Raw genomic sequence first — 24,471 nt, 5'->3', positions numbered from 1 at the left:
GCACTCCAGCCTGGGTGACAGAGTGAGAGTCTGTCTCAAAAAAGAAAAAAAGAAAGAAATGAAGACCTAAAGAAGCAGAGTCAGTTATTTATATACTGGATTGGACAAAAAATAGTAAATTGTGAAGAAGCAACTAAATTATGTGGGCAGGCTTAAAAGATAAGACTTATTCCAACAAGGTCAGTACAGTATTCTCTTGGTCTCACCTTCTCACCTTTGAAGATAAGGATGTTGCCTTTCCTTCAGGTTCAGGGAGTGTCTGCCACACAGGAATTTCATCTTCCGTTCTTAAGAAACAACAAGAAGGTCAGAGTGATCTTTTTGCACCTGCTGTTTTACAAATGTCTTTTACTTAGTCAATATGCCAGAATAGCATATCTTAACCCCTTCACTTCTTGCTAACTAGGCCTTGTACTAAATTAGCAAGATCTCTTCTACAAGGAAGCACACTGGGAATTAACCCACAAATCAAAAAGTCGTAAGGGTAGAAATGACTTTAAGAGGACATTCCTTTCCGTTTGCTCCTCAGGGGCTGCCTTAAATAATTCTTGGCAAAATAGGATCTCTTTTCTTTGCTAAATGGTACCAGTGGAATCCTTTATCTTTCCTCATAGGTCTCGTTTTCTAACTGATTGTCTTTGTGACTCTCACAAAAACTTGTTTCTCATTTCCTACCCCCTTTCTCCGAGTGGGTAAGAGAGAACTAGTTTTCTATTAGTAAAGTTCTGGTTTTAGCTTGGATTTCACACTCCCAAGGGACACAGGGCCCTAAAAGTTGTGCACCACATTTTTGAGATACTGTTATTTATTCCAGCTGGTACTGGTTTGGCTGTCATAAGTATCTGAGGTCCTTGTTGGGTTTCACACTGACTTTTTCAGCTGGTCTCTGCAAACAATCTGATTCATCCTGTCTTTGAATTGCCTCAGACTTCTTAGTGCTACTTTACATTTTCTTTGTCTCTTGGTACTTCGTTCTAATACCTCCTTTCTTTGGCTTTCTTGTTTTTCAGCTGTTTGCTACAAATAATTGTTTAAGGAACATTTAAATTTTTAAATTCGATTTTTAAAATAGGTAATATATTTAAGTGGTTAAAAATTCAAAGGTACTTGGTAAATAAGTTTCCTTTTTACACCTGTCTCTTATCTGCCTATTTCCTATCTCCCTGCACAGGCAACCACTGATAGTAGTATCTTCCAGAGTTTCTTTATGTGTATGCAAGCAAAAACAAATATGTGTTTTATGGAACTTGAACTCCATTAAAAGCCTTTGTTCTTGGTTTTTTCCTGTTGTTTTCTTAAACCTATTGAAGTCTTAATTTTGTTTTTTGTTTTTACTTTTTATTATTATTATTTTTTTGGAGACAGAGTCTAACTCCAGGTTGGAGTGCAGTGATGCAATGATAGGTCACTGCAGCCTCAACCTCCTGGGCAACCTCCATCTCTGTCTCCCAAGTAGCTAGGATAGTACACATGCGCCACCACATCTGGCTAAGTTTTGTATTTCTCCCACTTTTAAAAGTTTTTCTTGTTTAGTGAAAAATTAAGGACTTTTTTCTCTGTTGCACAAAGTGCCTGTCTTCACTAAAAAAATGCTCTCCAATGCTTAATAATTTGTTGAATACAAAATGGCCATATATACTCCTAATAACTATCTTAAGTAGGCAGCCAGGAAATCTGTAGGTTAAACTGAAACAAGGCCTTCAGAATTGACTCCTATCCCTTTTCAATTTCTTAGAACTGACAATTGATATATGTGTCTTTTTTGTTGAATGGGTATACCGTGTTAAAGTCATTTAACAAAAATTTAAATTACAAGATTGATCGATGTATTTTTAAATAGGGGACACTCCTATTGCATTAAAAAAATTATATATGGCCGGGTGTGGTGGCTCACACCTGTAATCCCAGCACTTCGGGAGGCCGAGTCAGGCGGATCACCCGAGGTCGGGAGTTCGAGACTAGCCTGACCAACATGGAGAACCCCTGTCTCTACTAAAAACACAAGATTAGCCAGGTGTGGTGGTGCATGCCTGTAGTCCCAGCTACTCCGGAGGCTGAGGCAGGAGAATTGCTTGAATCCAGGAGGTGGAGGTTGCGGTGAGCCGAGATCACACCATTGCACTCCAGCCTGGGCAACAAGAGTGAAACTCCATCTCAAAAAAAAAAAAAAAATTATATATAGCTTCCCAAAGTTCAGTTTACCTTCAACTTTTCAGGTATACCTTTTTCTGCAAAGAGATATCTACTTATTAAAATAATAGAAAATTATAACTTGGTAGCCTTAGACATCATCTAGTTCATCCTCCTCATTTTATAAATTTTATGAGGTGAAGTACTTTGTCAAAAGCCCATACCACTGTTGGTGGTATAACCAGGACTAGAGCTCATGCCTCCCGACCCTCCATTTATTACAACATATTTCTAGTTCCCCACTTTTCTAATTTTTTATTAATTGATTCTCAGCCTCAATTGGCTTGGTTCTGCTGAAGCTGGGCAGGCAAATAGAAGAAAAATAAGCTCCATTTTCATTTATTACCTAATAATCCCTGTGGTTTATAGGACAGGTCCTAAAAAGTGCAGTGGTAAGAGCAGTGCTTCTGGGGGAAAGGATTCGTGTTAGCCCCCTGTATTGTATCTTCTCAAGTGAAGGAGCTCTGAGGTGTGCTATTCCAGGGACTCGGGCTTATTATCAGTACCGCCAGTTATTCAAGTGGACATGTGATCTTGAGGCAATTTATTTAACCTTTCTACCACTTGTTACTTTTTAAAGGAAGAGTATTTCCTATCTGCCATAGTCCGTCCCCAACCTATGGTAGGATAGTATACAATCGTGTCACTTAATGATGGGGATACGTTCTGAGAAATGAGTCATTAGGCCATTTCATCCCTGTTTGGATGTCACAGAGTGTACTTACACAAATCTAGATGATGTAGCCTACCGTACCCCTAGGCTATATGGTATAGCCTATTGCTCCCAGGCTACACACCTGTACAGCATGTTACCATATTGAATGCTGTAGACATTTGTATACGTGGTATTTCTGGATTTAAACAGAGCTAAACATGGAAAAGGTAAATGCATTGCACTACAGCTGCAGCTTTATGACAGATGCAAGGTCATGGGTAATAAGAATTTTTCAGCCTCATAATCATCTTATGGAACTACCATCCCAAACATTGTTGTGTGTTGTCTGACTGTAGTGGGAAGAGCGCCTAACTGGGAATATAAAACCTTGTTTTAGTTCCGCTTTGCTTCATGTTTATACTTGGCCAAATCACTTTAATTTCCTTACCTACGATATTTGCAAAATAGAGTTAGACCCATATCTGTATCTTTCTAGTTGTATTTCACACTTTTGCCTGTCACGTATTTTAGCTGTAGCAAACTACTTCCCATTTCCTTAGTGTGGAAGACCCCTCCACCCACCCACCTTCTTCTGGTCTCCCTCTCTTCCTGTTGGAATGTACTGTCTTTTAGTTTTACCTTTTGATATTCTACCCACACAGGCCCAGCCCAGAGGCCTCTTTTTCCTTGTAGCCTAACTTAATTATCCTACACTTGGAGAACTGATTCCTCCTTTTAAATTTTTAAAACACATTAGGATCTTCAGTCCTACATTGGATAAGAAGTTGGTTTCAGGTTTAACCCAGGTTAGACATGGAGGGTACCTGTGGTCCCAATAATGTTTGCAATTTTCTCCTTACTTCACTAATATTAGTGCCATCAGCTTAAGTGATACATACACACGCAGCCCTATATGAGCTCCTGGCAGAAAATCCTTGCCAAAACTGTGCTGACACACTTTCAACAGGTGTGCAGCACAGAGACCATTACAGAAGGGTTTATGTTCATTAGGTGTGATTTGAAGTATTGCTAATAAGTTGTATTTCCTGATTTTGCACAATAAGCCTAAATGCTGCTTTCTGTTTTAAATAAAAACTACATATTTTAAAACTTTGGTTTATTTTGTTGTTAAAAATTTTTTCCCAACAATATAAGGAAACAAAATGATGTTTCAGTTATTTTATTTACCAAATCAAATTGAGAAAAATGCCTTTGAGACATTGGGAGGTGGGCCCTTCTCAAGGGGATGGATCATTGATGGGCATGTATGGTCTTGTCCCCTCTCTAAGTATGGTTACCTAGAGGAGAAGGAATTTAATTAAGCATTCCTAAATCAGATTTCTCTTTTGTAGCTTTGGCAATAGACCAAAAGTTGGGAAATCTTATTTCTGATCTGTCTAATTCCAGGTGATCTTGGGCATGCCATTTAACCATTTAAGGTCTCAATTCCTCCAATCTAGAAAATTAAGATTATGCTAACAGCTAACATGTCACTTATTTTACAGGTTGCAGTATAGACCATTTCTGTAAGAAAAATCCAGGTCATCTAATTTGATTGGAATGTGGGGAAGTGACTGAGGAGCCGTGGAAGATGAGGCTGGGGAGGGTGAGCTGGAGCAAATCCTGGAGGGCTTAGAATGTTAGACTCAGAGGTGTGGTGTGGTGTTTGAGAAGCAGTAGAGAACTACTGAAGGTTCTGGAATGGGAGTAAGGATACGTGATGATAGCTGTGCTTAGAGAGGTGAATGGGACGACAATGTGTAAGCTGGGCCGGAGGGAAAGAGAACTGAAACAGGCAGATGAGCTATGAAGTAATGAAGGTCTGAGTTACAGTGGTGGGAGTGGAAATTAAGGGGATTGGATGAATTCAATATGATTTATGATAGATTATGGAGGGTTAAGGAAGGAATCGAGTATGCAATTATTCATTTGACAATTTGATAAATTGTTACTGAGTGTTTTCTATATGCCCGGGCTCTGTTCCTTGCCCTTGGGAACAAAACAGACAAGCCATATACATTGTTGGAACTTAGTTTTTTTTGTTGGGGAAACACAAACAAATACGGAAATAAAATTATTACTGATAATGGTACGTACATTAATGAAGATAATATGTTCCAGCTACTTTAGAGGCTTATGGTGCTCTAATTTGGTACTAAACTAGGAGAATCCAGAAGAATCAAAGATTATATGGTCTCTCGAATATTCGGTATCTTAAATAGGCCTTCAGCAAGTACTAAATTATAATCTTTAAAAGAGCCAATATTGAGAGCGTTTGCCCCTCTTGGATTTTTACACAGACAGGAGTCAAATATACCTGAGCATCAGTGTGAGCTATTGGGGCGCTTACAGAGAAACCCAGCATTTTCTCCAGGTTTAACTGGGTTAGATATGGAGGGTACCTGTGTTCCCAATAACGTTTGCAGTTTTCTCCAGTCCTGAGTTCTCATGCAAGTACTAAGCTGTGATTCCAAAGTTCTGAGCCACATAGGGTGTAGACATAGGCAGCTTTTACCTGAATTCTAGGATATGTGTTATTAGCCGGTCACCTCCGCCGTAAAATTCCACTGATTGGTAATTTTAGGAATTAGTTTCTGTTGGTTTCTCCAGGGTGCGATTTGTGAAATCTTCTTATCATAATAAAAATTTACCTGTGGAATGGGACTATTTAATAATGGCCATTTAAATGTTAAAGAATGTTTCAAGATTATAATGATATCTATAATCTCTGACAATAATTAAACATATTTTAAGTGCTTTCTTAGTCAAGGAGAGAAAACTGTGCCATTATTTTACAGAGGGATGCTTCTCTTTTGAATTGTTTCCAAATTGACAAATGAATTGTAAATGTTTCTTTACGTATAACCCTATTTGACACAACTTAAGATCAGGATTGTCCCATCATATGACAATTTCTGCTAACTCTGATTTTACCAGAAGAATTTTTGCTACAAGCTCTGAAGATGCATTTCTATTCCAGACACTGTTGAGCCTGCAAAGTTCGGCCTATGGAACCAAGTTGGAATAAAAGATTCCGCTGATTTCAGAAAATAGGGTGCCCCATCTACTGTTCAAGACCAATACCTCACCCCTGTCTTTGACCCTGTGCCTTTCTACCTCCTCTGGAATTTCACTCCTTTGGTTACCCTCTCTCTTTTCTTTTTTTTTTTTTTTTTTTTTTTGAGACAGAGTCTCGCTGTGTCACCCAGGCTGGAGTGCAGTGGCGCAATCTCGGCTCACTGCAAGCTCCGCCTCCCCGGTTCATGCCATTCTCCTGCCTCAGCCTCTCCGAGTAGCTGGGACTACAGGCGCCCGCCACCACGCCCGGCTAATTTTTTGTATTTTTAGTAGAGACAGGGTTTCATCATGGTCTCGATCTCCTGACCTCGTGATCCGCCCGCCTCGGCCTCCCAAAGTGCTGGGATTACAAGCGTGAACCACCGCGCCCGGCCAGTTACCCTCTCTCTTTTCTATATTTTCCATCTTTCCTCTCATATAGGTTCCTTTCCCATAGTCTGTAAACACACTCAAAGCCTCTCCCATCCTAATGAATCCTCACTTGACCTCCTGTCCCCAGCTAGTCTAATCGCTTCCCATGCCACTGAAAATTGTAAAGAGGAGCGTTTACTCACCACATACACATATCTACCCACTCCTCTATCCTTGAGTCCTGACTGCAGCCTCACCCCTTTCATGATATTATAAGATCTTCCCAATAACATCTCAAGTGGCCAAGTCTAAGATTTTTTTTTAAGTTCTTAACTCACTAAACCTCTCTGCAGTTTTTGACACCATTTATTATTCCCTGACTCTGATATCTCTTTACTTCCTTGGCCTAATTTTCCGTTTATCTCAAATGTTTCCTTCTCTTTCATGTTCTTAACCTTTCCCTAAAATGTTTATATTCCCCCAGATTCAGTTCTTGGCCCATGTTCCTCTCAGTTGGCACATTGTCCCTGGATGATCTCATCCAGCCTCAGTTCGAGGACCCCTGACTCTAGCCTAGCCTAGAATGTTCCTTAAATATTCAACACCTTGCCAGTCATCTGTCTGGATTTTCCCACAGATTACTCAGTATATTCAGAATTGAACTCATTTTCTTCCCCTCAAACCTGCTTACCTTCTTTTATCTACTTTCCTAGTTGATGGCACCATCAAAATTCTGGATATCATTTTTGACTCCCCAATTTTCTTCAGACCCCGAGGATTGCCAATACTAGGGATATCTCAGTATAATGATGCATGCTTTCACAAGTATGAAACAATTGTGGCTCCAGAAACATTAACTTGCTTCCTCAAGTTCCTTCAACTAGTATGTGGTAGAGTCAGGTTTCTGTTCCAGGGATCTGTGAATTTCACCTTTGTGGTCTTTCTTCCATGCCCTGCTGTCTATAGAGCATTTTGCAGAATGATTTTTTTGGTTTTGTTTCCTATCATTTTTAGAGAATTTTCTATCATTTTGCATTGCCTCAATATGAAGTTAGTATAGTCAGCCCTCCATACCCATGGGTTCCACATTTAGGAATTCAACCAACTGAAAATATCTGGGGAAAAAAGCACATCTGTACTGAACACGTACAGACATTTTTTTCTTGTAATTATTCCCAAACAATATAGTATAACTATTTGTAAGCATTTACATTGTATTAAGTATTATAGGTAATCTAGAGATGATTTAAAATTTACTGGAGGATGTGCATAGGCTATGTGCAAATACAATAGCATCTTATATCAGGGATTGAGCATCTGTGGATTTTGGTATCCCTGGGAGTCCTGGAGCCAATCCCCCGTGGATACTGAGGAACAACTGTATGTTGTTGTGTTTAGTTCATTTGTTTCATACCATATCTTCAGCATATGGTATCTGAGACATAGAAAAGGAGAGAAGACTTTTCAAAGTAAAATTAGTGAATTTTTATGGGTAGATGAGCTAAGGGGTAGAAAAGTGACCGTATAGTTTCAACTGGGCACCCAGAAGAAAGTTGGATATAGTTAAAGGTTAGGTGATTTTAGCTATAGTATTTCTTTATGAAAGAAGAGATTCATACATTCAACAAACATGTATGAACTGTCTATCTTGTGCCAGATAGGCATCACATTATGTACTCTGCTTGCTAAGCCGAGAAAATCATAGTAGATGGAAGATAAACTCCTCCCCTTCATGGATCTCAGGGTCCAGTGAGAGATACTGGTATGTAAACCTCAATAACAATATTCTGTGTTAACTGCTCCAATAGAAGTAAGTACAAGTGTTATTGCACACAGGAGGGAAGGACAGTTCTATTGAAGAGAGTTGAATGGGGCTGTCTTCACAGAGGATGTGATCTTTGACCTGGACCTTTAGGTGTTAAAATATGGTTAAAAAAAAATTCACCTGTCAGAGAAGAGATGAGAGAGTAGTTCAGGTGTGAGGAACAGTGCATATAAAGGCCGAGAGACATGACACAGGTTTAATTGTTTAAAATAGTGAATGTAGTTGTGACTGAAGCATAGAGTGTGGTTTGGTAAGACAGGAGATAAAGCCTAGAGGCAGGTTGGAGGCAATGACTGCATCCTAAGGGGTTTTGTTTTCTCTCACTTCCAGAGTTCCCAGGTTGGAAATAACCTTTGGGACCCATTTTGAGCTAGTGCAGCCTTGCTCTGGATTCTTGCTCTAACTTGTGCACAAGTGTCCTGCAGGCTTGTGCCAAGTATGTGGATCCAAATTAACAGAAATGTTAGCCCCTTCTTGTCGTCTTCCTTTTTTTTGAGAGAGAGAGTCTTGTTCTGTCACCCAGGCTGCAGTGCAGTAGCACAGTCTTGGCTCACTGCAACCTCCACCTCCCGGGTTCAAGCAATTCTTCTGCCTCAGCCTCCCTAGTAGCTGGGATTACAGGCACACGCCATCACGCCTGGCTAATTTTTTTGTATTTTTAGTAGAGACAGGGTTTCGCCATGTTGACCAGGCTGGTCTTGAGCTCCTGACCTCAGGTGATCCACCCGCCTCGGCCTCCCAAAGTGATGGGATTACAGGCGTGGGCCACCGTGCCTGGCCAGCTCCTTCTTGTCTTCTAATGGCCACCCCATGTTTGGAGCCAAAGAGCTGAAGGAGTGGCAGTATTGTGTGATAGCAGCGGCAGCATCATAACCACATTTAACGAGTGCCTGTTCTGTACCAGCCACTGTGTTAAGGACTCCTTATGACCCTTCATTTAATCTTTATAAGAACCTGATAAAATTGGAATAGTAATTGATGGCACCCACTTTATCCATAAGAAAACTGAGCCTTAGCAACCTTAACATAAGTTGCTTAAGATCATGACAGCTAATGAGCAACAGAGCTGAGTATTGAATCCAGGTCTTTCTGGCCTCAAAGCCTGTAAACCACTCTGCTTTGCTGCTTTCTAAGAGAGAGGAGAGTGAGAATAGATTCTAGAATATGAATTCAGTAAATAGAAGGGTTAATATGCTTTACATAATAAGCCTGCATTTTGCTCTTGCTTAGAGCAACTGTAGTCTGTGCACCTTAAGAGGTTAAAGGAGAAGGCTATCAAAGTCAAATTTATATTGAAGGACAACAAGGAAGAATGGCCATGGAGGAGGGTCAGACCTGCCCTGCCCTGGGAAGCAGCATTGTGCTGGCTCCGCATTGAAGCAGGTGCGCAGTGCTGCTGTTCTGCCAGGTATGGCTTTCTGTGACCAGAACGTGAGCAGGAAGGGTGGCAGCTACTCCAAATGTGGGTTGGAGAGCATGGGGTTACAAGGTCAAAGCAAGTGAAGAAGTGTATGCAGAAGCACCTGGAAACCTGTAAAGCCACAGGCAGATGTGGTGCTAGCATTATCTTCATCAAACTGAACTTGGAGAAAAGACCATAAACAGCATATGCAGGGGGTTCCGTTTTGCAACAGTTAAAGTTATTAAGTAGAGGAGATTCGTTCATTGATCTGAGGGTTGGACCAGATGACCTGGTGCGGTAAAAAGAGTTTAGCACTAGAAGCCAGGAGAGCTAGGCCTGGCAACTCCGCCCCCCTCCTCCTGCTCACTAGTGCTGTGACCTTAGTTTAGGCAGAGCGTTCTGTGCTTGGTTTCTTGTTTGTGAAACGGATAGTTAGATTTGAGTAATAGTTTTGAAGCTTTTTAAAATTGTAGTATGCCATGATAATTAAGATTATAGGCTTTGTAGTCAGATTGCCTCAGTTCAATGCTAAATTTCACCACGTAATAGCTGTGTTGTCTTGGGCAAGTTACTTAACCTCCTGCCTCAATTTTATCATCTGTAAAATAGTACCTACCTCAGAGTAGTTGTGAGACAATTGTTATATAAAGTATCTTAGTAGGGTGCCTACCTGCCACATAGTAAATGCTTAATAAATATTGAATGTTATTATTTCTTCAAATAGACTCATAGGTAAAATTATCAGTCACTAAGAAGGAATTTTTAAAATACGGGATTTAGAGGTTTCTTTTGCTCCATTCTCAGTATAGTGGAATAGAGGCATGGAAAATGATGGTTCTAAATAGTCATGCAGCTCAAACAGAAGTACACGCCCAGGGAAAGATTTTGCTGGTGTCCTTACGTCCTGCTTTGGTTTAGTATTGCTAAGGGGAGCTGGATAGTACCAGGACACAGGTACTCTGGAAATGCATTCCGGTTATGCCTTTGCTGGAGCCTTTCCTGGGACACACTGGGGCTATATAATATAACCTATATTGTAATTTTACTTGAGGAATTTCACTAGGCAGATTAGCATAAATCAGGATTCTTTTCAACATGGTGTAGTCATTTGTTTCTGAACAGCTTCCTAGCCTGATATAGAATCTGTTTAGATTCTGCATTATATTTTCCCTTATTAAAACAGGGAAATTTTGAAAAGGCACTTATTTGTCGCTTGCTATATTGGCTGTATGCACACTCAGAAATGAATGCCAAATTGCTGTTGATTAATGAACAACTGGCCAGTTGCCTACTTCAGAAGAGGTGCATAGGTCTGGGGGAATAAAGTACATATATTTTGTTTAGGCAGGCAAGAATTTAAGGCCAGAGAAGTTGGCTAAAAATGAGAGGACCAGTTAGTTCCAGAGATCAAAACAGTTAAGCTCTAGGGACAGTCATAAGTCATTGCCAATAATAGTTATAGTCAGATAGACTCAAAGGTTCCCAGCTGCCCTCTTGTTGATTAGCTAAATCTCTGAGCCCCTAGGTGTTCATTATAGCCAGAAGCTCATCAGATGCCTGCAGATTACCTTTGCCCTAGTTGAGATGTTGACCTTTCAGGACGGGGAGAATTGGTTGAGTGAAGAGTGCTCTCCTGGGCCATGTGTTTCACAGCAAACCAGGGGTTGGATAATAAATATTTCTCGAAGAAGCTTTCTCTTCTATGATAGGCTCCACCCCTGCATTGAGTACTCTTCTATATAAAGTCTTTTCATATATATGCATCCTTTATTGTTTTATTTTATTTTATTTTAATTTTATTTTACTGAGACAGGGTCCTGCTCTGTTTCCCAGGCTGGAGAGCACAGCTCACTGAAGTTTCAACCTCCTAGGCTCAAACGATCTTCCCAGCTCAGCTTCCTAAGTAAGCTGAATCTACAGGCACATGCCACCATTCCCAGCAAATTTTTTTTTTGTAGAGATGGAGTTTTGCCAGGTTGCCCAGGCTGATCTCGAACTCCTGGGCTCAAGCAATCTTCCCATCTTGGCCTCCAGGAGTGCTGGGATTACAGGATTACAGATGTGAGCCCATCCTGTTTTTTTTTTAATTTATACTTTTTGTGTGGCTGAAACAATTATTTCAGTCTTGGGATGGGGTGGAGACGTGCTACTAAACTAGCTGTACTGCGGCACTGTGATGACTGTGTGTGTTTATTGTTTTGCATTTGCGGTATGCTGGGATTTGTTTGGTATGTATATGAACATGCTCTACCTGGCCTTGCACAATGTTCCTTCCCCTAATAGTGGGCCCCAAAGAGAAGATATCTTCCCCTGAGTTAACAATGGCAATGCTCCTACATTGTGTGCTCCAAGCCCCACATTGCTAATTAGAAATGAAAAGACTGTGCTTTTCAGAAGGCTCATTTTATGCCACATGACACATTTATTAATACTCCATGCCATAACTCTTTAAGAACTGTTCTACTGCTCTTAATGGGCCTTGTGCTGAAACGCATTCAGTGGCTGTTGTTGTAAACCGATATTTCCCCTTGGGCAGTAACTGCAATCTAATTTCAATTTCCCTTTTAACTCATTTACTTCACAAAGATCTAATTTAAGACAGATTAGGTAAAATATTATTGGACTTCATGGGCACCAAGTGATTGTTGTTTAAGAATTATTGTTAAGACCCAAAGCTTGCTGTCCTTTCCACTGCATCTGGGCTGTGAAGGATCTGGCATTAGAGTGTACTGTTGAACAAGAGATGACAAATGTCCTTTTCTGGATTCCCACCAGCAGTTTAACGATGATTACAAACGTTTAATCAGCCATGTGAAACATATATATCTCAAAGTCAACCCATCACCAGTCATTCCTGTCCATTCTCCCATATTCACTGTTCTCCTGAGAACAGGGGATAAAAGTAGGGGAGATAGTGCAGGGAAAAGCATTGTGTGATGCAGTTCTGCCTTGGGGCTGCTCTATGCTCCCCCCTGCCGACAAAAGTATGGTACGATCAAGCACTGTTGACCCTGGACTTGACAGACTTCAACATAAGGAAGCAGAATAACTAATTCAAGAGAGTTCTACAAGGATAAAATGTGAAAGAATAAATAATAATAGGCTTTCTCCTCAAATTTATGGTTTTCTGCCTTGTTGCACTGAATCCTGGATGCTCTGTGAATCTTCTAAATCGTAGACTTACAGATATCAGTGCTGGAAAGGACCTGGGCATGCCCATCAGGCAACCCTCTGTCTTATTTTATAGATGAGGAAAATGAGATCTAGAGACATGCAGTGGCCCAGCCAGGCCATACAGTTAGGTAGTGGCAGGTGAAGAAGGAGAACACAAATGTTTTAGCACATGACCTGAGAGATGATCTAGTGGTTCCCCAAATCTGGTGAGCACAGATTCCTGGATTCTGCACACTTATTTAATAGAACACCTGGAGAAGAGATTTATGACTGTTTTTTAAAAAGCTACTCAGCCCAGGCCGGGTGTGGTGGCTCATGCCTGTAATCCCAGCGCTTTGGCAGGCGGATCACGAGGTCAGGAGATCGAGACCGTCCTGGCTAACATGGTGAAACCCCGTCTCTACTAAAAATACAAAAATTAGCTGGGTGTGGTGGCAGGCGCCTGTAGTCCCAGCTACTCGGGAGGCTGAGGCAGGAGAATGGCATGAACCCAGGAGGCAGAGGTTGCAGTGAGCCGAGATCGCACCACTGTACTCCAGCCTAGGCAGCAGAGCGAGACTGCGTCTTAAAAAAAAAAAAAAAAAAAAAAAGCTACACAACCCAGGTGCAGTGGCTCACACCTATAATCATAATCCCAGCACTTTGGGAGGTCAAGGCAGGAGGATTGCATGAGGCCAGGAGTTCGAGACCAGCCTGGACAACATAGCAAGACTCTGTCTCTACAAAAAATAAAAATAAAAGATAAGACAAAATAGAAAGCCAATCAGAATGATTCTTATGCAGTCAGTCTGGCCTTAGTCAGGAACTAGTATTAGTGTATCCCCTGGGGCAGATCAGCTTTGCCATGTTTTTGTATGGCCCACAAGCTAAGAGTAGTTTACATTCTTAAATGGTTGGATGTGTGAAAATGATATGAAATTTAAATATCTGTGTCTATAAAGTTTTACTGACACACAGCCACTCTTGTTGGGTTGCATGTTGTCTATGGCTACTTTTACACCACAGTTTCAGGGGTAAGTTGTTTTAACAGACACTGTATGGCCTACAAAGCCTGCAGTATTGACTGCCTGCGCCCTTTCAGAAAAAGCTTGCTAGTGCCGGGTATATTACTTATCTCTTTCTCGTGTAACTACTGCAAGCCCCAGTATTAAAAGGGAAATTCATAAGCTTTGAGTACTTGTGTTTGTCCAAAGACTATCTTGCTTGTGTTTTTTTTTTTCGAGACGGAGTCTCGCTCTGTCGCCCAGGCTGGAGTGCAGTGGTGCGATCTTGGCTCACTGCAACCTTTGCCTTCTGGGTTCAAGCGATTCTCCTGCCTCAGCCTCCAGAGTAGCTGGGACTACAGGCGCGTGCCACCATGTTGGGCTAATTTTTGTATTTTTAGCAGAGATGGGTTTTACCATATTGGTCAGGCTGGTCTTGAACCCCTGACCTCGTGATCCACTCACCTCGGCCTCCCAAAGTGCTGGGCTTGCAGGTGGACTATCTTGCTTTTCAAAAAAGATCCATTGTGAAAAACTGCATGCAAATTTTCTGTAAATCTAATTATTTCAATAATAAAACATGTTTTATTGTAATACAATTTCCTACTAAAGTATTGGAGATTTACCTTCATTTCAGGAGTTTAGTGTGCTAGATGTTTATTTTTGTTAATAGAAAGAAGAACTGTTTTTATACTTGATGAAGATAAAAGGTATAAATATTTAGAAAGGGGTGATGATAAATGAGTTTTATTTTAAGTGCAACACTCAGTACCCAAATTAATTCGGAAATTTCTATTTCACACGTCAAATGTCCTTAGTAAAGCCTTCTGCTTACAAAATCATAGTTTTTGAATTCACTAAAGATGCTTAGTTTCCCCCAGAATCATCAGTCTCCCACTTGACAACTCATGACTGATCCTAATTCAGAATCCTGCTACCTCCTAGTTTTTCTTCAACCAAGGCGTAACAGTTTCCATTTCCTAATGGCTTCCTTTTGTTTTTCTTCTTCTCTTTTTCCCTCACCTAAAACAACATAAGTATTTGTTCATGAACCAATCAACAGACATTTATGAAGCACCTGCTGTATGCCAAGCACTGCAGGCACTGATTCGGTGATAGGAAATACCCTCCATGCTACCTCTAGACTTGTATTTCCATCACGACCAAACCAAGAGACAAGAAAAATGGAAAGTATAGAGTACATTACTTTTAAAAATCCTACCAGACGCGGTGGCTCACGCCTGTAATCCCAGCCCTTTGGGAGGCTGAGGCAGGCGGATCATCTGAGGTCGGGTTCAAGACCAGCCTGGCCAACATGGTGAAACCCTGTCTCTACTAAAAATACAAAAAAATTAGCCGGGCATGGTGGCGGGTGCCTGTAATCTCAAGTACTGGGGAGGCTGAAGCAGGAAAATTGCTTGAACCCGGGAGGCGGAGGTTGCAGTGAGCCGAGATTGCGCCATTGCACTCCAACCTGGGCAACAAAAGCAAAACTCTGTCCCAAAAAAAAAATAATAATAATTAAAAAATAAAAATCCTGTTGCCTGTCTCCTAAGGAGAGGTTTTGTAGGTGATTTTGTAAAGGCGTGGCCCAGTGGTTTTTAAGTCTTGGGGCATGGGCCAGTGCTTCTTTCATTGTTGCTTAGCTGCCCTATCTACCCCAGGGACTCAAATTTCTCATTCACCAGAGAATGTGTCTCCCACACCAACTTCATTCTTTGCCACGTTGCCACTAAACTGCCTCCCAATCTGGCACAGTAGAAGCTGTTGAGAGGCTTGAAGCTCAGCATAACATGCTGCTCTTTGCTGCGTGACCTTTGATAGGTGGTGTTCCTCTCCTGAGCTTTTGTAAAGTGTATAGAGGATAATAATTCCTCCTTCACCCATACTTCATGGGAACCTCATGAGGTTGAATGAGTAGGTTCTTTAAAAGGCTATTTTCATAGAGAGAGTTGCTATAGAAACACAGAGAGGTACAAGTACTTCAGAGAAGGGGTTTGGGGGAAGCCCTGGGCTGTTTGTTTCTTTGAGAAGCCAAGATATGGAAGAGCTATGGCTCAGCCCTTGATGTGTTTCAGGTGAACCCTAGGTCTCCTACTTCTCTGTACTTTTAGGATTAGGCTTTTTCTGCAGCATATCCCACCAGAACCAGTATGCTCCATTCCAGGAAGAATTTCACTGCAGTACAATGTCAAACACTAGGGATGGTGTAGTGGGCGTTTGTAGAATGAATCTAGCTCAATACTTTTCCACTGGGAAGAGAATGACGTGACTCTGGTAGATTAGGAAAGGAAAGAATAGAAGATAAGAAAAGAACTTTAAAAAACATCCACTAATACTGTGTATTGGGAGTACATAAGCTGATCATTATTTTGGAACTGTGGAGGGAAGCATAAGATTGGTTCCTGCCCTCAAAGAACCAAAAGCCTAATTGTAGGGGATGGAGGTTAAAAAAAAAAAAAAAAGTTGGGGGCTTTTCATAAATGACCTGTATCAGGTTAAGAAGGACCTCTGTTACTAGTTTGTTGAGTACATTTATTATGAAAGGTGTTGAATTTTGTCAAATGCTTTTTTCTGCATCTATTAAGATGATCATGTGGTTTTTCTCCTTTATTAATATGTTGCATTACATTGGTTGATTTTCAAATGCTAAACTATCTTTGCGTTTCTGGGATAAATCCCACTTGGTCATGGTGTGCAACCCTTTTTATATGCTACTGGGTTTGGTTTGCTGGCATTTTTGTCGAGGCTCTCTGTGTCTATATTCATAAGGGATGTTAGTAATAGAGTTTTCTTATGATGTCTTTGGTTTTGTATCAAGGTAATACTGGCCTTTAGAATGAGTTTAGAAATGTTCTATTCTCTTCTATTTTGTGGGAGAGTTTGTTTAATTCTTTAAACATTTGGTAGAATTCATCAGCAAAACCATCTGGTCCTGGGCTCTTCTTTGTGGGGGTTCATTTTTTAATGCAAGGTACAGAAGAGTATTTATGGAACAATCCCATGTGAGAGAGAGACTTTTTAAGGACATAGATGTATGCTTTTATTTACATAGAAAATTTCTAGAAGGATATACAAAAAAACCGGCATCAAAGGTTATCATTAGGTAATGAGATGGAACTTGGTCTTATGTTCCTTTTTTCTTTTAAAAAAATTATGATCATGCGTTGCTCCAAAATTTAAAAATAAAAAACTACTTAAAATGACTAGCATTTATTTGGCCATTTGCTCTTTCACTCACACAGTGAGATGGTAGGACTGTGTATCTGCCACTGGCCTGTCTCCTTAGGAACTTGCAGTCTAGTAGGCCCTTGCATCTCTCAGCTTCACAGTCTGCTCTCCCTCTTCCCTATTTTATTTCCATCAACACTGAATTACTGGTCAATTCCCTGAAAAAAACCTGCAGCTACATGCTACTATGCTTTCATACATGTGATTTTTGTTCCCTTACCTTTCCATCCCTTCTCCCTAAATCTGCCCAATTAAATTTTCTTAACTCTTGTTTATCCCTTAAAGCACCTTCCAAATATTAGTTACCTTCCTTTGTGAACTTCCCAGCTCACTCTCTTTTTTATTTCCCAGCCAAGGGGAAAAAAATCTCTCCCTCCTGCTGCCTCTCATACATTATGCATATTTTTGTTATTGAACTTTGTACTTACCCTGCATCATAATTACTAGCTCACATATGTGTCTTCCCTAAAAGTACAGTTTTATTCAGTGTTGTGTCCTGGTAATTAGCACAATGCTTGGCACAGAGTAGATGCTCAAAAATATTTTAATTCAATTGAATTCAGAAGACAGGGCATTCTGGGTAGAATGAGCCATATAAACAGAGGCCAACGTTATGAATTACGAGAACCTGTTCCGAGGACATGAGCTAGTTTGGCTAGATGGGAACATTCATGCTGGGAAATATGATTTAATTATTTTGGCAAGGCTGATATTGGGGGCTCTTGAAAGCCATATAAAGCAGATTGAATATTGGTAAGTAAATATTGATTGAATGAAGAACATTTCTCACTTCCTTCCAGTCTTTGCTGAAATCCCTCTTCTCAATAGGCTTATCCTGACCACCTCCTTTAAAACTGTTGCGTCTTTATTCACCCATCCCCTGACTCCGGCATTCTTGATCTTCCTCTCCCTGTTCTTCCACCTTTTCCCATAGCACTTGTCATCTTCTGTGTAGCACAGCCTATATGATTTACTCATTCATTGTGGTTTTTATTTATTGTCTGTCATTCCCACTAGAATTTAAACTCTTCGGGCCAAGGCTATCTTGTTCACTGACCATTTCCAAGCACCTAGAACACTGTCCAGCACATAGAGACCAGTCAATATTTGTCCAGTCAATATTTGTTGAGTGAATGAATCCTAAATTAATGAACTTCAGTATTGTGTACAGAGCTGGCATAGAAGCTTAGGTATGATTCAAATGGCCTGTTTCTGAAATAAACAAGTTTATTCTGTAAAACTGCCAAGATTGCACCAGCTATTTGTATTATAATCTGGGCAGGGCAGAGGGAGGGAGGTGGGGCAAACATTGTGTTAAGGTTGCTTGTTTAAAAACCAAGTTGGGAAGTAAAAATTATTACAGACTTTTGAGTTTATGTATTCCTTACCTAGAAATTGTTGTTTCATGTGGTGACTCATACCCGTGCTTTAATAATTTCTCTCTTTTTCTTTCTCCACAGACCTTTGTAGTATTAAACAGAGGGAAAACTCTCTTCAGATTTAGTGCCACGCCTGCCTTGTACATTTTAAGTCCTTTTAACCTGATAAGAAGAATAGCTATTAAAATTTTGATACATTCATATCCTTTTCGGCAAATGTGGTGTGAGTGCAGCAATTGCATGGTTGCTTGTTTACCTTTCCAATATTTGACAACTAGATTATATGTGAAGTTTTTTACTGATAGCTTAGTTAACTAGCCCATCAGTCAGAGGTTTAAGAGTGAACTTCTGCCACATCCCAAGCTGAGCTTCAGCAAATTATTTTTTTTTTCTTAGGATGATATTGTGGGAATCTGAAATTTTGTTGATATCATTGTACGGACAAATTAAAATAACCTTTGTTGAAGTCTTAACTTTATTTAATACTCAGACTTCAGTGATTTCATTCTGTGGCCAACTATTCAGCTTAATATATTAAAAGCCATTATTAGAGGTTTTTGAAAGTACTTCTTGAGTTACAAATAGTTGGATGAATGCTTTAGAAATCAGCTTTGAATTTTTAAAAATTTTTTGAACAGTGAGCTTAGAAAGTGAGATAGTTCTCAGATGAAATAACCTCCTTGTTACAGAGGTTTAGATGCAGATTGTAGGATAAATAGGAATTTTTTTCTGGTATTTTTACTCGCCTTAAATAGAAAAATGCCAATTTATTCAAGTGGCCTGAGTTACACCTTATTAACATAGGAGAGTGCATGTGGCAAATGAAAAATTGTTTGATGGATTTAGTGATGTTGCATGGTGACTTGAAACTTCCATGGCTGGTTGATATTTGACAGCATGTGGTCCCATGCTTCGAAGATTATTGTATCCTCCAAGTAGGATGAGGAAGCCAGCAGTGGCAACTTGGTGAATTGGTTTAAAAGCTTTTGCCACATTTTATTAACTCTTAAGAATTTAGCAACATGGTTGTGAAATCTGTAGTTTATAAGCAACACACTTCTGAAACCTGAAGGTTTATAAGGAAATAAGTAATTCACAATGGACTTCTTCCTTTCTGTTGGATCAGAAGATGGAGTGTTTTTTCTCTTCTGGTTCCAAAAAGCATGAAGACAAATCCAGCTGTAATGAAGAAAAAAAAATCCAGCTGTAAGAAATATTTTCTCTTTTTAAAACTCCACTGGTAGAATAAAGATAGTGAATGCCATTAACAAGAGAGAGTGAATTAGTGGCAAGTGGGATATGGCTCCCAGGCCTGTTAAGTGACAATTAGAGTTTGAGTAACTTGTGCTGACCTAAAATAGTTTAATTTTTCTCAGAGACAAGAACAGAAAGGCCTGAGAAAAATTCTGGATGGAAATGAAATGGCAGTATGGTTTCCTATCCATAAACATTCCTGGACACTTTCAGAATGGATTTTGCTCTATTACCTAATCTTCAGAAGTGTGGTGGTGCAGATGTCCTTGAAATCTTTACCTAACACGCCGCAGTTGGTTTCCCACATTGGACATATTCAACACATATGGGCTGTATTGGCTGATGCCTTGCCCCCAAAGACAATTCAGCCCTTTAGAAGGACTAGGGAAGGCTGGGTATGATGGCTCAGGCCTGTAATCCTGCACTTTAGAAGGCTGAGGATGTAGGATCACTTGAGCCCAGGGCTTCAAGACCAGCCTGGATGACATAGAGAGACCTTGTCTCTTAAAAAAGAACAACAACTGCGGGAAAAAAGTGAACCATTGCATGTAGATTTTCAAATAACTAGCTATGTAAGATGATTAACTTACCAATAAATGAATACCTAGTCATATAGATTTAATTGATTTTCTTATCTGACAACTTTGGTTGAGAAAGTGCAAAGGTATTGTACTAAGTGCAAAAAACATTTAGAGGCTTAGTCTGTAATTGGGCTGAAAAGTGGTTAGAGGGGAACATGTTTCATCCAAAGGGAGTAGAACAGTGACGGCCCTTTTGAAAGAAGGAGAATAGCCGTCCTGCCCCATCCATCCACAGTTCACAGTGGCATTCTGTGTTTATGGTGGTGACCACAGTTTTCATTGTCACCTTGCGTTTTTCTCTTCTGTGCTTCATCTCCTTTCAGGTTATTGATTTAGATCTGATACCCAATGGAAAAGTGTTTGTTTTTTGAGAAAACAAAAGGCAGGCCAGCTTTTAATATTGCCCCTTGACTCTTCTCTACAGTATTTAGCATGATCATTATGTGCACTATTTTGACCAACTGTGTATTCATGACTTTTAGTAACCCTCCTGACTGGTCGAAGAATGTGGAGTAAGTAACTCATTTATTTGTGTGCTTGTTTGTTTTAAATATTTTTAGTCACTGAATCTTGCTTTGCCACAGTTTACCCATCAAGGAGAAAAAAAATTAGTCACTGCCTCTCTTTATTTCACAGAGAAGGCTGAAAGTACATGTGGAATTTAGGAAATAGCCCTCCCTAAAAGTCAACTCTAGGAAGAGGGAGTATGCTCTGGAAATTACTGCCCTTCACTCCACCCTTTCCTGTGCCAGGCAGTGCCATTGCCCTGCAGCCCCATCACCATCTTGTATCCTCAGTTCATGGTGATACTGTTTTCTCCAATTTTAGGTTTCCCTGTTTTTTGACTTCTCTAAGGTTAAAAACAGCTCTGGGGGGCCTCCTTACCTTCTTCAAAATGATCATGTACTAGATAGCAGCACAGTTACTTCCTTGGAATACAATTCAGGACCCAGTACAACATTCCAAAGGTCTTAGTTTGTGCATTTCAGTAAGTTTCATTCAAAGCATTTCTTTCTCCTCCTCACTTCCTTCCTGCTGCATTGGCTGTGCCCTTTCTGTTTTGTCTCTCTTAGTTGAAGCAACACTTCAGGCAAGTGCTAACGTAAAAGGTTCATTTAAAGTTTCTGTCCAGAAATCACCTCAAGCTATTCATTTCTTTGACAGGTACACGTTCACAGGGATTTATACATTTGAATCACTAGTGAAAATCATTGCAAGAGGTTTCTGCATAGATGGCTTTACCTTTTTACGGGATCCATGGAACTGGTTAGATTTCAGTGTCATCATGATGGCGTAAGTTCTCCCCTTACTTTATTGGTGTTCTGGGTGTGATTCTGTGTGTGGAGTTGTACTCCTGGGTCTGTTTGTAAGTGTGCATTTGTGGACACAACTGTATGAGGAATTAATGGATAACCATGTAAGGCCCTATGGGCTTATGTCTATGATTCTTGCTTGTGAGGGCCTCTTGTGGTGCAGGCGATGATAATGTGTTTATGTGGGAGAAGGCAAGCAGAGGCTTTACAGCTGGGAGGGAAAGGAGGAGGTGATTTCTCATTGGCACTCTCTCATATTTTATTCCTCCTTGTAACATTGATCACGGTTTGCACACCTATCATTACAAGGCCTCTGTGAAGACTTGAAATTTTTTAGTTGTAAACTTTCAGCTGAAAATGAGTTTCCTGGGTATGTCTTACCGTATGTAATTTAATAAGGCTGGCCAGGTGTTGCAGACTTCAGAGCACATTTTAGAGTCAAAACATGAGCCAAGGTATCCACACTGGCACTTCCTGAAGAGTTACTAACCAGAATTTCGAACTATTGCTCAAGATCAGTGTAACTCCACATTGGTATGTTACTGCTCTTGCTCATTTGTGTTGTTTCAGCAATAAAAATGTATCTTTGGGAAACTGAGCTGATGATAGAAGAGTTATAGCAGGCTTTAATATTTTTATTTCCAGGTTGGGAAAGCGTTTTGTGGTTTGAGAGTGTAGTGGGGGTGGTGTATAGGTTTTGTGTGTATGCATGATGTGTAAGAAAGAGTGCATTTGAATATGTATTGATCTGAGCATCTGGTGGAAAGATGTATTTCAACTGTAAAATGTGAATAAATGATATGCATCGAATACTTGAAACTGAAACTGACTTTCTGTTATATAAAGGCAATGTCTTACTTTCTAGCATATTATGAATACACATTGGTGTTCATTTAAAATTTTTAAGTGTCCTTGCTAGGCACAGAGCTTCTAATTAAAATGAGCACTTAACACAATATTTGCTCTGATCCCATGATTTGGATTTTCCTGAGCCCTGCTTTTGTATGTCACAGGCCAAAACTTCATACATAGACATGACTACAATCATATGATGACAACTCTTGATTAAGTCATATATACAGACATTTAGTCAATTTTGCCATTGTCAACTAGGGAGTTACTTTAATGTAGATTTGTTTTTGTGGGGCTCCTGCTGCAGAAATTTGTCTCCCTCTCTTACGAAATCGTTCACAAAACCTGGGGACATAAGTCTTTGATAACTCCTGGCCTTCCTTTTTACTAAAAAATGTGAATGGGCTGACAGTAAAGCCATTCTGATTGGGATCAGCACATTACTATGTTGATGAATGGAGTAAATCCCAAGAACCTCCTTTCTAATATACTTTTGAATTCTTCTTGCCCGATTAAAAACAAGTGTTCCTTAAATGTTTGTATTTTGAAGCTTTTCTTTTTCAAGGAAAAAAATGAAACCATAGCTTGTATATAAGACCCTTTCTTCCCCCCATTCTCAAACCCTCGCCCAGTGGTACCATTACAAGTTAACTTTGGTTTGATTCTGCAGGTATATAACAGAGTTTGTAAACCTAGGCAATGTTTCAGCTCTACGCACTTTCAGGGTACTGAGGGCTTTGAAAACTATTTCGGTAATCCCAGGTAAGATGGTCCGGGGTTGGTGTTAGGTGTTGGGATAGGGCCCTGACGTGACGTATTGTACTTTTTGTTTTGTTGTGGTTTTGTTTTTTCCTTTGGTGTTTGTGTTTGTGTCTGTGTTTGTCACTTGTGTCTGTGTGTGACCTCCCTTACTACAGATATGTGACAGAGTTTGTGGACCTGGGCAATGTCTCAGCGCTGAGAACATTCAGGGTTCTCCGAGCTTTGAAAACTATCTCTGTAATTCCAGGTGAGAAAATTTGTACATAAGACTGACTTTGCCACGTCTCCTCTTTCTCCTCCATTCATTTTGTCCACCATTCTAAAGCAGCATCAGTACAGTTGATAATGGCCTTGCATTCTGCATGTTTTTCCTGGGAGACATTCTCTGGAATGGCCATTGGGTCCTCAGGCAGTTTTCTCTGAGTGCTTGCCAGGCATGCAGCCCCCATTCCATCCATGCTATTGAAAAAGCACGTGCTTAAGAATCACTTGGATCTCACCATATTTGAAAAAATTGTCACAGAGCTAGCTGTCTCTTTGTATATAAATCATTTGCTTCCTGGCTCCATGGAATTACAGTAATTTTGACATTTGCCGTCATTTCATTGCTTGTGATTTCTAGGCTTCCTATCGCATGGTTTGCTGATGGGACGTTATTCAAAGAATTATACATTTACTATTACTGTATTAATGAAATTTTTTAATCACAGAAGAGATCTACCCAATTAACTAATCCAGTATCAGAGACAAATTTAAGAGACTTGGAGTTAGTGAACTGCACTTAAATAATCACTGTCTGTCATGTTCTACTGCTATCTGTCTCACTAGAATAAGAACCAGTAGACATCTACCGTACATATTCAGGGTTCATTCTCAAACATAAATCCCAGTGAAAGCTCATGCAGGCACTGGTAAAAAAAAAAAAAAAAAAAAAAATCAAAGGTAAGATAAGATACAACTAAAGGTATGGGCAACAAAAAGTATAGAAGTTTGAGGGGGAAAAACAGAATCAGTGGGTGGGTTGAGAGTTAGTTGATTGACAACCTCTTTAAAATTTTTGCCTTTTTCTTTTTGGTTCTGGTTGAGCTAGCCCAATGGTTCTTAACCTTTTGAAGGTTTTGGATCCCTTTGAGAATCAGATGAAAGTTCACAGACCCCCCCGAAGCCCATCCGTGGACCCCAGGTTAAGATTCCTTAATTTAATTTAAATCATTGCTACTGGGTAATACTTATCTTTCTAAAGACCAGTCTTGAAATCTCAAAGGAAAGATATTTTAGTTAGTATTGTGAGCCTAAGATATACTGGCAGTAACTTGGCAGAGGTGAAGACTGTGTTGTTGCTCTTTGGACTTCAGTTGTGGTCATGGGTTTTCAAGGAAGACTCCGTAGAGACCAGGCTCTCCACAGCAGTTTCGTAGAAATAGGAATGTGGAGAAAGAAC

General features: G+C 40.1%; 1 protein-coding gene across 5 annotated transcripts in view; it reads left to right on the top strand.

Annotated features, from left to right (window-relative positions):
- SCN8A (sodium voltage-gated channel alpha subunit 8) overlaps nt 1–24,471 on the top strand; it is a 218,581-nt gene that overhangs the window by 75,400 nt on the left and 118,710 nt on the right. For 3 of the 5 annotated variants that reach the window (XM_030816524.1, XM_030816527.1, XM_030816525.1), the window contains exons 3-6: nt 18,350–18,468; nt 20,526–20,615; nt 21,268–21,396; nt 23,186–23,277. In XM_030816524.1, coding sequence (XP_030672384.1) covers nt 18,350–18,468; nt 20,526–20,615; nt 21,268–21,396; nt 23,186–23,277 — 430 coding nt within the window. Of the gene's footprint in view, nt 1–18,349; nt 18,469–20,525; nt 20,616–21,267; nt 21,397–22,938; nt 23,031–23,185; nt 23,278–24,471 lie in introns of all 5 variants that reach the window. The other 2 variants (XM_030816526.1, XM_030816528.1) reach the window with 1 other exon arrangement.

The sequence above is a fragment of the Nomascus leucogenys genome, chromosome 8 (genome assembly GCF_006542625.1).
Source record: "Nomascus leucogenys isolate Asia chromosome 8, Asia_NLE_v1, whole genome shotgun sequence".
Lineage (NCBI taxonomy): Eukaryota > Metazoa > Chordata > Mammalia > Primates > Hylobatidae > Nomascus > Nomascus leucogenys.
The sequence above is the reverse complement of the archived record's forward strand: the minus strand, read 5'-3'. Positions and strand labels throughout refer to the sequence as shown.